General features: G+C 48.4%; 1 protein-coding gene across 2 annotated transcripts in view; it reads right to left on the reverse strand.

Moving 5' to 3' along the window:
* The window catches only part of rab31 (RAB31, member RAS oncogene family), a 132,894-nt gene that overhangs the window by 22,052 nt on the left and 95,709 nt on the right, over window positions 1–15,133 (reverse strand). The window contains exon 7 of one of the 2 annotated variants that reach the window (XM_038808676.1): window positions 5,607–6,101. The exons of the other annotated variant lie outside the window; for it this stretch is intronic. Coding sequence (XP_038664604.1) covers window positions 6,043–6,101 — 59 coding nt within the window. The 3' untranslated portion in view covers window positions 5,607–6,042. Of the gene's footprint in view, window positions 1–5,606; window positions 6,102–15,133 lie in introns of those variants that run through there. 2 annotated transcript variants of the gene reach the window in all.

The following is a 15,133-nucleotide window of genomic DNA, read 5'->3' on the forward strand; positions in this document are numbered from 1 at the left end:
TAGGGAGGAGGGTTGAGAAACAGTGGCAGATTAACACGTGGGCCTATCAAATCACGCCAGGGACCTTCAGTAAAACTAGTAACCTCTGGCTCAAAATGTCTTGGCATTTGGATTTTTAAAAACTCATTCATTGGATGCAAAGCCAACATTTTTATTGTCCATCCCTAATTATCCTCAAGAAGGTGAGCTGCTTTCTTGAAACACTGCAGTCTTTGTGGTAAAGCTACTCCTTACCTCAGAATTTGAGCATAACAATCTAGGCAGCGGTGTACTGTTGAATGAACGTTGCACGCTTCAAGGTGCTCTTTTTCAGATGAAGTGTTAAGTCAATCCCTGTCTGTCTTCTTATGTGGATGCAAAAAATCTCACGGCACTATTTTAAATCGCAGCCCCCAAATTTATGTGTTTGCAGGTAGCCGGCGTATAAATCGATCCTCCTGTTCAGCAATGATATACTATATAGCCTCAATGTCTCATTCTCCAAATGCATGTTTTGATAATCAGTACCTTATAACCAGGCACAATTGGAATCAAGCAGGCAATACAGGTTGCGTTGCTAAGATGTATGGGAGTTTAAGAAACTGCTTGTGTTGGACGGTGGTGACGTTTCAAAATGGCGACCATCCAGGCCAACAGTTCACTTTTATACTCGACATAGAAATACATCCCTGTTCTTGGAGAGATTTTGAGGCTTCGAAAGTCGCCTTTTGCAGCAACATCGTTGCACCAAAGATGGCGCTGGTGCGAGGCGACTCTCTGCAAGCTCTCCCCAACAGATCCACTTTTAACTTAACTTATACTCGTTCTAACCTTTTAAAAATTAATTCTAAAGCTCTCATGTATATCTCATGTATTTTCTTGAATTTTGTTTAATTCCCTTTTCTTCCATGTACTGAATGATCTGTTGAGCTGCTTGCAGAAAAATACTTTTCACTGTACCTCGGTACACATGACAATAAACAAATCCAATCCAATCCAAGCGGCACCGCGTAAATTACGCAGCCGGCGCCACGTAAATGACGTCACCCGCGCATGCGCAGTTGCCATCCTCCCCGCGGGCGCCCCGCAAGAAATGGAGGAGTGATCTTGCGGGGCAGCGGAGGAAAGGAGTGCATCTCTCAGAGAGGCCGGCCCGCCGATCGGTGGCCACCGATCGTGGGCCAGACCTCTTTTGAGCGCCCCCCCCGGTGCTCGATCCTCCCCCCCCCCCCCCCCACAGGCCGCCCTGCAGCGTTCGCGCGCTGTTCACGCTGGCAGCGATCAGGTGTGGTTGGCGCCGGTGGGAACACGTCGTATTGGGCAGGTCGCTTGGCCCATCCGGGCTGGAGAATCACCGCTCGCCTGTTGCAAACGGCGAGCGACGATTCTCCGAGCGGTCTGCCGTAAATCTCGCCGCGCCGTTTCGGGGGGGTGGGAGAATCGCGCGCGGGTGCTGGTGCGGCATGGCGGGACTCGCCCGGCGCCCCCACGATTCTCCCACCCGGCGTTGGGGGGGGGGGGGGGGGGAGAGAATTGCGCCCATGGTCTCTACACTTGCCATGTCTCGTCCTGGAGGATTTCAAAAGTACTTAATTGGCTGTGAAACACTTTGGGACATACTAAGGGCATGAAAGGTGCTCTGGAAGTGCAAATCTTTCTTTCACACAGTTATTTGAGGATGTTTACTCAGCGCTGATGAAGGACTTGCTTTACATTTCCAAGTCACAATCATGTATGACTCAAAGGGAACTTGCAGGTGGTGGTGTTCTGTGCTCAGAATCTTAGAATCCCATAGAATCTTAGAATCCCTAGGGTGCAGAAGAAGGCCATTCAGCCCATCGAGTCTGCACCAGCCCTTGGAAAGAACACCCTACTTAAGCCCACGCTTCCACCCTATCCCTATAATCCAGTAATCCTAGCTAACCTTTTTGGACACTAGGGGGTAATTTAGCACAGCCAATCCACCTAACCCGCACATCTTTGGAGTGTGAGAGGAAACCGGAGCACCTGGAGGAAACCCACGCAGACATGGGGGAGAACATGCAGACTCCACACATCCAAGGTCAAAATCGAACCCAGGTCCCTGGCGCTGCGAGGCAGCAGTGCTAACCACTGTGCAATCGTGCTGACAGTAAAGATACTGCTCGAAACTCAGTTTTAACATCAGGTTTATCATTCCTGTCATTTTATGTCAGCTTCCTACAAACTTCTCCGTGCTTTTAGAAACAAAATCTAGAAAACCCTGTGCCTGGCAGAGGATAAACTTGGCTGATTGTAGGGCAGCACGGTGGCCTAGTGGTTAGCATAACCGCCTCACGGCGCTGAGGTCCCAGGTTCGATCCCGGCTCTGGGTCACTGTCCGTGTGGAGTTTGCACTTTCTCCCCGTGTCTGCGTGGGTTTCGCCCCCACAACCCAAAAATGTGCAGAGTAGGTGGATTGGCCAGGCTAAATTGCCCCTTAATTAGAAAAAATAATTGGCTAATCTAAATTTATAAAAAAAAAAAAACTTGGCTGATTGTAATACACTTCAGCAGCTCGTCATTCACCATTTTCTTGGCCCACCTAACCAGTGGAAATAAAAACGATGAAAGACTGGATGCCTGAGAGCATCCTCAATTTATATTCCAACCGTTCCAGAGAGCTAACCAAACTGGCTGCCAGCTTGGCCAGCATCCCAGGATTCATTTGCAGATGTGACTGGACGGAACATTACTCCATTGCTCTGCTTCATCCCAATCTTTTTGTTTGCAAACCCATCCATCTTTCCTGTAGGTCACCATCTCCAGTCCTTCAATAGAATGTTTAACGGCATTTTGATCTGTTGAAAGTAATGCAGTCTTTCTCTTGTCGGACTGTAGCTCTAGTTACATCAATCACCTGCTGGGTGCACAATCCGTGTCAGGAAAATGAGTGCTCCGTCAACTTACCCAATAAAACCAGGCAAATCCAGTCCAGCCATCCCAAAAGGGCAAGCGGATAAATACCACATGCATATATCTGCATCCGGGCATTTGTCACGTTTGCTGCATGTTTACTAAGTAGACAGTGCCCACGATGCACCATATGGACTGCCAGGAAACTCAACAAACTGCACAAGGCAGGGATGCCCGCTCTCCCCTCTCCTATTTGCACGAGCAGTCAAACGCTTGGCAGGATGCGAAACTCTGCTGGGGCATCCAAAGAGTTGACAGAGAACAATGGGCGAGATTCTCCGCAAATGCGGAGAGTCGTAAAGGCTGCCGTGAAACTGGCCGTGTTTCACGGCAGCCTTCACGCCCGTTCCCGGGAGCCGATTCCCCCCCCCCATCGGGGCTAGGAGCGGGACCCCGGGAATCACGGTGTCGCGGCCTTAACGACCGTTGTTAAGGCCGCGCGCCAAGATGACGCGCGGCTGGCGTCTGTATGACATCAGCCACGCATGCGTAGGTTGGAGCCGGCTTCAACCCGCGCATGCGCGGGTAACATCATCACGCCATTGACGGAACCCGAGCATGCGCAGTTCCGCATTTCTCCACCGCCGCCCGACAAGATGTGGCGGCTTGATCCTGTCGGGCGGCGGAGGGGAAATAGTGCATCCCTTTTGGACGCAGGCCTGACGATCGATCGCGGGCCTGTCCCCTCCCGAGCACAACGGTGGTGCTTCCGGCCCTAACGGGCCTCTGGATGCCCCAAACGGGCACCCAGCGCCCGTTTTTATGACAGCAGCAAGCAGGTGTGTTTGCTGCCGTGAAAAAATGTGCGTAAAGGCCAGGCCGCTCGGCCCATCGGCCGCGGAGAATCGCCGCTCGTCGTAAAAAACGGCGAGCAGCTATCGTGACGTGGGTCGGGCGAGAGGGGGCGAGAATAGCAGGAGGGCGCAAAAAATGTCGGGAGGCCCTCCCGCTATTCTCTCAACTGGCGTGGGCAGCGGAGAATCGTGCCCATAGAGTCTCACTCTATGCGGATGACCTGCTCCTGTACATCTCAAAGCCACAGGAAGGACTGAAAGCAATCATGCAGATCCTGAAAGAGTTCAGAACCTTCTCGGGTTACAAACGCAACCTCGGCAAGAGTGAGGCTTTCCCAGTGAACCCAAACAAGGAGAGGGACAGAGCTGGAGGGGCCAAAATAAATTCCAATACCTGGGGATCCAAATAGCCAGAGACTGGACACAGATCCACAAATGGAACCTGACCAGCCTGGTGGAGGAAGTCAAAAAGGACCGACAGAGGTATGGCTCACTCCCATTCTCCATGGCGGGGAGAGTGCCGACGATCAACATGAATGTGCTGCCAAGGTTCCATTTCTATTCAGATCCACACCGATCTTCATCCCAAAGGTTTTCTTCCAAAACGTAGGCAGCTTAATTATGCCGTTTATGTGTGTGTGTGTGTGCAGGGTGGGGGGGGGGGGGCTGAAATGAAGGGAGGCCTGACACTGCCAATACTACCACTGGGCAGCAACGGCAGAAAGAGTGAGAGGATGGGTATACGAATCCAACTCGGAGGGGTGCGAATGAGCAGGTTCTTCCCGGAGGTGGAGGATAAATGTGAGTGATGCCAGAGGGGCCCGGCCAACCACCCACATTTCCTGGGCTTGTCCCAAACTTGCCGGGTTCTGGACAGCCTTCTCTGAGGCAATGTCCAGGATTGTGGGGGTGAGGGTGAAGCCATGTCCAAAATGTGGCAACCGTTGGGGTATCAGAGGAGCCAGAGCTACACATGGGGAAGCCCTAGCTTTCGCAGCACGGTAGCACAGTGGTCAGCACAATTGCTTCACAGCTCCAGGGTCCCAGGTTCGATTCCCGGCTGGGTCACTGTCTGTGTGGAGTCTGCACGTCCTCCCCGTGTGTGCGTGGGTTTCCTCCGGGTGCTCCGGTTTCCTCCCACAGTCCAAAGATGTGCAGGTTAGGTGGATTGGCCATGATAAATTGCCCTCAGTGTCCAAAATTGCCCTTAGTGTTGGGTTTGGTTACTGGCTAATGGGAATAAGGTGGAGGTGTGGGCTTGGGTAAATTCTACGAAATTCCCTAATCGCACGCCGGAGAATCCTGCTCGGCTGGCGATCGGCAGCACCACCCACAGCTGAAGACTGGCTCGCTGACCTTTCGGAATTTCTCCACCTGGAGAAGATAAAATACACCATCCGGGGGTCGAAGGAAGGTTCCTTACTGCATGGGGGCCATTTGTCAGCCTGTTCCAAAACCTGTTTGTGGCCAGCAACAGCCAGTCGAGAGGGAAACTGGAAAGTTTTAAAAAAAGACTAGGAGGAACGTCAGGGACCAACCCCGTTTGGGGGGGGGGGGGGGGGGGGGGGGTGGAGAAAAGAGAGAGCCTGAGAGGGACAAAAGAAACAACGAGGAGGGAGGGGGGAGGCGGCAAACAACCCTCATCCACAAGATGGACGTGGCCAAAACCAATGGGGGAAAATAGACATGGGGGGGGGGGGGTAAAGGGGGGAAACAAGGAGATCCTCCAGATCAAGCAGGGAGGGCATCAGGGGACGGGACGAGGGAGAGGGTGGGTAAGGAAATCGGAGGCCGTGTGTGTGTGGGGGGAGGGGGGGAGGATTGTACACCGAGTCAGACAGCAACAGACTGTAAACTTAAGGAAAAGCCTTTTGTACTGTAAATGGACAGCAATGTATATAATATTGAAACTGACAACACAAAGGTTTTTTAAAAAAAGGAAACACAACAAACTGTCAACCAGACTTCACCCACATTGTTCTGCAATGTGCTGGAACTGATACAACTAAAACTTAAAATTAACAATCAGCTCCAGAATATGTTTGCTGTTAAATTGGCACCGATTGAAGTTTAACCGTGTCTAGTCAACGATGTTCTGGCCATCCTGAGGTGGTTTACAGTTGTTTGGAGCAGCCAGCCTTTTCCTGCTCATCCTTCACGTAAATCTAGAAACCTATCAAAGGGAATGTCGCTGCTCCTTTACGGCATTGTTACCACCTTGGAAAGATCTTGCACATTCACTAACTGTCGGGTGGCCTGATCTTCGGCTGTAACTTCAGGTGGAAGATCAGTAGAAACCTCAATGAAGTGGCATGTAGCCATTAACACCATTTCTCTAAGGCTTCTCCCAAACCTCCCCGTCAAAGTTACAATGGGAGATCCATGGGATCATCTCTGTGGGAATTACAAGCAAATTGATTAAGATGGAACATAAATGTAACATCTAGTTATCAGTACATTACTGAAGTTTTGCACGGAATGACACACTTGCTGCCCATAAAACTTACTTCCCTTTTTCATGAATTTTGATCGCATTTTTGAATCTATATTTATCAATTTTAAATTGCTATGTTAATATTTCCCATTCAATCTTGCTTTGTCATCCCATGTAATTGCAGACTTTGCCACTAGATGTCTCCAGGCAAAAAGCTTCTGAAGTCTGTGAACAATGTTGCCATCTTATACATGTTAGGATCCCAGACAAGAACCTGACTATTTGTAATTTGTAAAACTATGAAGAAATGTTACTGCATCACAGGATTTATAACACTGACCCATAGGTATCTTTTATGTTAAAACAAACTTTAAACATAGAACCACATTAACAACAGAGAACTAACTTTGCGGTTAACAGTTCCAACAGTTAAGGAGAAACTTTAGCTTACTTCCTAAACCTGCCTCTGTATTCCAATTAAGCAAACCAATATAGTCCAAATACCACTCATGAACAAAGTTAACCACCAGGTTTCTACTTGCTTTTCTCTGTGCAGAATCTTTGGGGAAGACCAAAACTGAAACACCCATGTTCAGATTAAAATCCTAGGAAGAACTAACTTTTCAGACAGATCTGGCTCCTCTCCTTAATTATATAATCTGTACCCAAAGCATAAGATATTCTTCTGTCTCCTCCCACAAGATGTCCCATGACCTGTTTAGCTAGGACTAAACACAATACCCTTCATAAATCATCTACACTCTAGTTGTCCTTTAAACGTACATAATATTCTATTAGAGCACCTCACCTGCAAAATCAATGATTACCTTAATTTTATGACCCCTTAATCACAGCTTTAGCAGACATACTGTCTGTATGCATCTTAAACCCAGGTTTTAATAACATTATGGCAAATAAATATAAACTCTGACAATTTCTTACATTTATCACAAATATTTGGGCGTCACGGTGGCACAGTGGTTAGCACTCCTGTCTCACAACAGCAAGTAGCCGGGTTCAATTCCGGCCTTGCATGACTGTGTGGAGTTTGTATGTTCTCCCCGTGTCTATCCTTCCTCCCACAGTCCAAAGATGTGCAGGTTAGGTGGATTGGCCACGCTAAATTGCCCCTTATTGTCCAAGGATGTGCAGGTTTGGCTACGGGGTTTGGGCGGGATGGGTGAATGGGGAGTGAACCTAGGCGGGATGGCCCTTTGGAGGGACTGTGCAGACTCGATAGTCTGGGTAGCCTCCTTCTGCACTGTAGGGATTCTATGATATGATTTTAATTAATGTATTTTCATCAACTAACTGTGGATAGTGAGGCCGACACGGTGGCGCAGTGGTTAACACTGCTACCTACGTCGCTGAGGACTTGGGTTCGATCCTGCTCCCGGATCAGTGTCTGTGTGGAGTTTGCACATTCTCCCCGTATCTGCGTGGGTTTCACCCCCACAACTCAAAGGTGTGCAGGTTAGGTGGATTGGCCACGTTAAATTGCCCCTTAATTGGAAAAAAATAATTGGATACTCCAAATTAATTTTTTTGAAACTATAGATAGTACCACAGGCACTAGTGAATCGTTAGATCTTTCCAGGACATTTTACGGCCACTATTGTTGTTTAATAAAATAGCTTTGCAGTTTCAGTGCTCCCAAATCAATGGCCATATTACATTTTGCTTTGTAAAACAATGGTAACCCTGGTGAGACCACACGGCATACGGCATGCCATTCTGGTCACCAGATTATTAAAATAATATAGAGGCCCTGGAGAGGGTGCAGAGAATAATAATAAGGTTGCATGAGTATATATATATCAGGAAGAGATTATCAAAATGGGTCTCTTTTCTCTTGAGAAATAAAATGCTTAACAATGCATCAGAGCAAAAGATCAATCAATATCTGTAAGGTTCTTGAAAACAAATTAAAATCAACCAGGGAATATTGTTCCCCGTTAAGAGTGGGGACAGGCGTGTGTGATCGGAGAAGCTAATGCACTGCAGCAGTGTGGAGATCATCAAGTGGAAGGAAGATGGAACAGTGGATCTGTGGCATGCCGCGCCCCACATCAATGTTTTGTGCAAAAGTGAAGCTGCGCTATTGATGTGCGCGGGTCTCCAAGTGCCAACACTTATTTAAACAGCGTAATTATTTAAGCGTGATCCCTTGTGGGACTTGTTGCATAGTTCTTACATCAGCTGGATAGGGCAGAGTTCAGTAGAGGTGTTACAGATAACAATCTATGGAGGCATCAGCACAGGTTTACAGCACAGAAAGAGGCCCTTTGACCCACCATGTCTGTGCTGGCCATCAAGCACCTATCTATTCTAATCCCATTTTCTAACACTTGGTCCGTAGCTTTGTATGCTTGGCATTTCAAATACTCGTCTAAATGCCTTTTAAATGTTGTAACGGTTCCCACCTCTACCACCCTTTCAGACAGAGTTCCAGATTCCCAGCACCCTCTGGGAGAAGAAGCTTTTCCTTACGTCACCTTAAATCTATGCTCACCCGACACTCACCCCACCCCACCCACCCTGCCCCACTAAGGGGAAATGTTTCTTCCTATCTGAAATGAAATGAAAATGAAAATCGCTTATTGTCACAAGTAGGCTTCAAATGAAGTTACTGTGAAAAGCCCCTAGTCGCCACATTCCGGCGCCTGTTCGGGGAGGCTGTTACGGGAATCAAACCGTGCTGCTGGCTTGCTTTGGTCTGCTTTCAAAGCCAGCGATTAGCCCTGTGAGCTAAACAGCCCCTGGTACTTCCTACTTCATTGCCAACATGCAAATGAAAGTCCTATACTGAACTAAATGGTAGCTGGACACTGAAATACTGTGCATAATATTCTGATCAGTCAGCAGCCATGATGCCATGAGTAAGGGCACGGTAGCACGGTAGCAGAAAGGGCAGCACTGTGGCTTCACAGCGCCAGGGTCCCGGGTTGGATTCCCCGCTGGGTCACTGTCTGTGCGGAGTCTGCACGTTCTCCCCGTGTCTGTGTGGGTTTCCTCCGAGTGCTCCGGTTTCCTCCCACAGTCCAAAGACTTGTAGGTTAGGTGGATTGGCCATGATAAATTGCCCTCAGTGACCACAAATGGTAGGAGGGGTTATTGGGTTATGAGGATAAGGTGGAAGTACCAGCCTCCCCGGACAGGCGCCGGAATGTGGCGACTAGGGGCTTTTCACAGTAACTTCATTGAAGCCTACTCGTGACAATAAGCGATTTTCATTTCATTTTCATTTCAAGTGAGGGCTTCGATGGGCCGAATGGCCTCCTTCTGCACTGTATGTTCTAAGTGAGTGGCAGTCCACAGTGGTTGCAATTCTACGAGGAAACATTGGATGGGAGCAGTAGCGCTTTGGGGGCTATTGGTAATGTTTGCACCCATGATTGTCTCCATTGAGAAACATCCGAACAGCAAAGTTGTGTGTTGACTGGAAGCTGGAACATTCGCCACCTCTTTCTGCGCGATAGGTGTCTTCCAACCTTGGCAAAATGGGTACGTTGTTCAGCAAAGGAAACATCATTTACTCGGTCTGTCTGACATATAACTCTTTCCCTGCACCAACATGGTTGACTTTTAACAACCTGGAGTATCACCACTCAGTTTTATCAATGAATGACAAGAGCAAACTCGGATTGACCAATCAGCTGCAACCTAGCTTCAAGACATGATGAAGGCATGCTGATGAAATAGACCGTGTCTTGTGGCGCTACCACTGTGCTAACTGGGATAGATCACAACCAGAACTAGCAGCTCAAATCTATACGTATACGAAATGCTGTTAGCCAACAGAAGCATCAGAATTGCAGAATAAAAGGGCAGCACGGTGGCACAGTGGTTAGTATTGCTGCCCACGGCGCTGAGGACCTGGGTTCGAATCCCGGCCCTGGGTCACTGACCGTGTGTAGTTTGCACGTTGTCCCCGTGTCTGCGTGGGTTTCACCCCCACAACCCAAAGATGTGCAGGATAGGTGGATTGGCCACTCTAAATTGCCCCTTAATTGGAAAAAATAATTGGGTACTCTAAATTAAAAAAAAAAAGAATTGCAGAATAACAAACTTTAACCTCGTGGCCTTACGTATTTCTCACTCCTCAACCCACAACAAGCCGGATGAGGAGCATAAGTAGCTCGTCAGAAGTAGTATCAGATGTATGGTACGTGTAAGTGAGATGCCAATTTGGTGAAGTTACAATACAGAATTACATTGTGCTAAACAGCGAGAGAAGCACCTTGTAGACAAGCTAGGCAATCGTACAACCAATGGATTGGGTCAAGGGCACGATTGATCGGCCCAGTCGCGACCAACTCCCTGAGCGCTGAGGGCAGTAAATCCTGCGGGATTTGCAATGCTCGGAATGCCTTGTGAGATCTCACGAGATCTCGCAATATGGCGCAATCTTTATCTTGGCCTCGCTATTTAAATGAGCCAATAGGCTGCACCAGATTATCCCAGCGCCCAGGAACTAATGGCCTCCCCAGTGAGGCCTCGACTGAGCGTCTTTCCGCACTGGTCCACTGGCCTATCGCAGTCTGCGGAAGTTTCATTGACAACACCTCCAAAGGCAGGGACAGCTTTTGCGTGGGAATGCTATTAGTTCCACGTTCCCATCCTCCTTCGGAACTACAATGGGCAATAATGTCTGCTCTGACAGCGGCGACTCACCTCGGAGAACAATTTTAAAAATACATAAGCCTGTTTTGTCAGCAACCTCCCTCAGTGCAGCTTACACCTCGAATTGTAATGGCAGAATGAGGCCACCTTACCATAAAGAACCTCCTGCCTGAAAGGCAGCAGTGTCACACATCCCTGTCACTGTGACCAAAACTACATTGTTCTGTGCTGACCACTATAAGGGCTGCTGTCTCACTGCATTTTTCCATTCTTCAGTCAAGTCTGTAATTGGTCAAGCTTTTGCTGCATCCCCAGTTTATGCAAATTAGGAGAGGGGGAGGGGGAATCCAAAAAGATGAATCCAATGCCTGGAGTGCTGAAGGCGTCGATCGATAAGCCTGCACATTAGGCCAACTCCATCCCATCAACAGAAAATTGGTGACAATGAGTCAGTTCAGGAACAACACAGGCAGATTGGCCTGAACCTCACAGGTTCATTGAATCCTGAAGAGGAGCAAACGAAATAAATGAGAAGAAATTTGAAATAAAAAGGAGATCGAAGATGATTTTCATTGACCTTTACCTGGGTGCAAGAATGCTTGGTTCAGCGGGATCACAGACATAACAAACACATCAGGCAGATTCAAAATATAGACGGTGAGACCGTGCATGACCAATAGATGGCGGTGTAGCATAGTTCTAGCTCACACACATGACCAGCAGCAACAATCTGGCTTTAAAGATAAACAACGATAGCAAAATAAGGATATTTCTCCGATCCAAGAATATCAGGCTTTGGGAAGCGCAACCACACATGGTGAACAGCCGCTCAAGATGAGTTTCACCCCCTGTCTTTCATGTCAAGATTGCTCACTCAAGATTTTGGAGCCAGACAGAAGCACCGAACTCCCAGCGAGGTAAGCAGCAGTTGAGTTGACACCCCACCCGAGTGAGCTCGTGCAAGGGCAGTGCGTAAAATGGGTGAATGACCTGATCCCATCAAGTTCCAGGTGGGATAGGTTGGTTAAAATGAGCATGTAATGAACTCCAATTGGCTTTATTGGTTGGCCAATTGGAGTATAAGCTCCCTCAATGATAGCTCATTGAAGGGGCCCATATAATCACCTGTGTAGGCTTGTGAGCCAGTCTTAAGTTGACTGGACTGCTAGCAGCACTGTTTGTAGCTGCTCCTGTAATATCGTTATTGTAAATAAATATTGGTGTGGTGACGGAACTCCTGCCTCACGTGGATTACTACAGTGGCGACGAGGTAAACTACGAATTTTGCGGAGACCAGCTGCCGCACTCGGAGGGTAAGCCTTGCCATTTTAAAAATGCCGTTTTTTGGGAGGTTAGAGGCATTCGACCCGGCTATTGAGGACTGGTCCCAGTATGTGGAGAGAATGTGTTCCTTCTTCCGGGCAAATGATATACTGACGGACGAAAGGAGACGGCTTATCCTGCTGTCGGCGTGCGTACCCTCCGCTTTCGCCATTATACGTAGTCTGACTTATCCCGATGCGCCGGACACGAAAACTTTCCAAGAAGTAACGGAATTGGTGAAAGACCACTATGACCCAAATCCACCCCTCATTTTGCATAGGTACAGATTCTACACAGCGAAGCGGGAAGACAGGGAGTCAGTCACAAATTTCTTGACCCGCCTGAGAAGGCTGGCGGAAAAATGTGAGTTCGGCCCGACGCTAAATGAAATGCTTCGGGACCGGTTAGTGTGTGGTATAAACGACCTCAATACAGAAGCGCCTGTTGGCGGAAACGCAGCTAGACTGCAGGCAGGCGTTACAGCTCGCACTGTCCCTAGAAAAGGCAGCAAGTGGGGGGCAGGAACTACAGGGCATGCCAATGGAGGTAGATACCTGTGAGAGGGACTACCACAACGGGTCCTGCTACCAGATAGCCGCTCTCAGGAAAAACCTGAGGAATAGAGGGAAAAAGGAAAACTCCAGAACTGCCCCCAAGTCTGCCAGGACTAATTGGAGACAGAGGGAAGTATCGGCTGAGGCTCCCCCAACAGAGAAGGACTGTTTCTGGCACCAGACAGAGTGGGGTAACAACGACAGAAACCCTAGAAGGAGGTGGCAAAAGAGGAATAGCAGATGGGGACGCAGGGAAGTACACAACCTAGACGCCCCATCCTCCTCCGAAGGGGGACATTTATATAATATTACAACGAAGAAAGCAGAACCCATTAGGATTACCCCACGGGTGAACGGGCGGCCGACAATAATGGAAATAGACACGGGTGCGGCCGTATCAGTAATGGGAGTGGCAGCATTTAGAAAAATCAAAGATGGACTCCAGCCACTAACCCTAACAAAAACATTGCGAAACTTAAAACCTACACGGGGGAACCCATGGAAGTTCTAGGCGCGACTCATGTACCTGTGGAATATGAGAAACAATTGCTCAGATTACCGTTGACGATAGTAGAGGGCTCCGGACCGAGCTTAATTGGACGGAACTGGCTGAAAGACCTAAAATTAGATTGGATGAAAATTTTCCAGAGTGGAAGCGGACAGTTGAGTGGAGTTCTCCAAAAATACCCGGAGGTCTTCCAGGAAGGTTTGGGGGAAATCATAGGCGCCAAAGCAACTTTGCACGTGGACCGAGAAGCCCTTCCGAAATTTTGTAAGGCCAGGCCGGTACCTTTTGCATTAAGGAAGAAAGTAGATGACAAAATAGAAAGGTTACGGCGCGACGGCATTATCAGACCAGTACAATTCTCGGAATGGGCAGCGCCGGTGGTACCAATTTTGAAGCCAGACGGCTCGATACGTCTCTGTGGAGATTTCAACAGACAGTAAACAAATACGCACTGCTGGACAAATACCCAATCCCAAAAATAGACGACCTATATGCCAAATTGGCAGGTGGGCTTTTGTTCACGAAACTAGACATGAGCCACGCCTACCTGCAGTTAAAACTGGACAAGAGCTCCCAGAAGTTCGCTACGATCAACACCCTGAAGGGCCTTTTTCGTTATACTAGGCTACCTTTTGGAGTGTCATCAGCCTGCGCTATATTCCAGCGGACGATGGAAAATATTCTGCAGGGACTACCGCAGGTGGCGATTTATTTGGACGATGTCTTAATCGCGGGTAGGACAAACAGGGAACACTTAAGGAACCTGGAGGAAGTGCTCAGGCGTTTCGCAAAGGCAGGTGTACGGCTAAAATGGGAAAAATGTGTTTTTCTGGCCCCACAAGTGACGTACCTGGGATATAAAGTAGACGAGTCAGGCTTACATCCATTAGAAGACAGGGTAAGGGCAATAAAAGAAGCCCCAGCTCCCACCACAGTCCAGGAGTTACGATCATTTCTAGGGTTGGTAACCTATTATGGAAAATTTATTGAAAATAGGGCGTCCATCCTAGAACCCCTCCACCAGCTACTAAAAAAGGGGTAAGAATGGAAATGGTCCACCCGCCAAAACCGAGCATTTAGGGACATTAAGGAACAGCTGTCATCCGAAAATGTCCTAGAGCATTATGATCCAAGGAAGGAGTTGGTGGTCGCTTGTGATGCATCCCCCTATGGGGTAGGAGCCGTCTTAGCCCATAGAGGAAGGAATGGGGTAGAACGGCCAATAGCCTATGCTTTGAGGACCTTGGCGATGGCTGAGAGGAAGTACGCCCAAATCGAGAAGGAAGGACTGGCAGTGATATTCGCAGTAAAAATAATTTCACCAGTATCTGTACGGGCGGAAAGTCACCATAGTGACGGACCATAAGCCGTTATTAGGGTTATTAAAAGAAGACAAGTCAATACCCCCGATTGCATCAGCTAGAATCCAACGCTGGGCGTTGCTACTGGCGGCATATAGATGCGTTCTGGAGCACAGACCGGGAACGCGAGTAGCACATGCAGATGCTTTGAGCAGACTTCCCCTCCCGGAATCCTAAGATTCTCTGGGAAGCCAGGGAAGAGATTGCTGAGCCTTTGGCTTTGATTTTTATGTCATCATTGGCTACAGGAATAGTGCCAGAGGACTGGTGGATAGCAAATGTGGTCCCTTTGTTCAAGAAGGGGAATAGAGATAACCCCAGTAACTATAGGCCGGTGAGCCTCACGTCTGTTGTGGGTAAAGTCTTGGAGAGGATTATAAGAGATACGATTTATAATCATCTAGATAGGAATAATATGATTAGGGACAGTCAGCATGGTTTTGTGAAGGGTAGGTCATGCCTCACAAACCTTATCGAGTTCTTTGAGAAGGTGACTGAACAGGTAGACGAGGGTAGAGCAGTTGATGTGGTATATATGGATTTCAGTAAAGCGTTTGATAAGGTTCCCCACGGTCGGCTATTGCAGAAAATATGGAGGCTGGGGATTGAGGGTGATTTAGAGA

This window comes from Scyliorhinus canicula, chromosome 10 (assembly GCF_902713615.1).
Source record: "Scyliorhinus canicula chromosome 10, sScyCan1.1, whole genome shotgun sequence".
NCBI classification, from domain to species: Eukaryota; Metazoa; Chordata; class Chondrichthyes; order Carcharhiniformes; family Scyliorhinidae; genus Scyliorhinus; species Scyliorhinus canicula.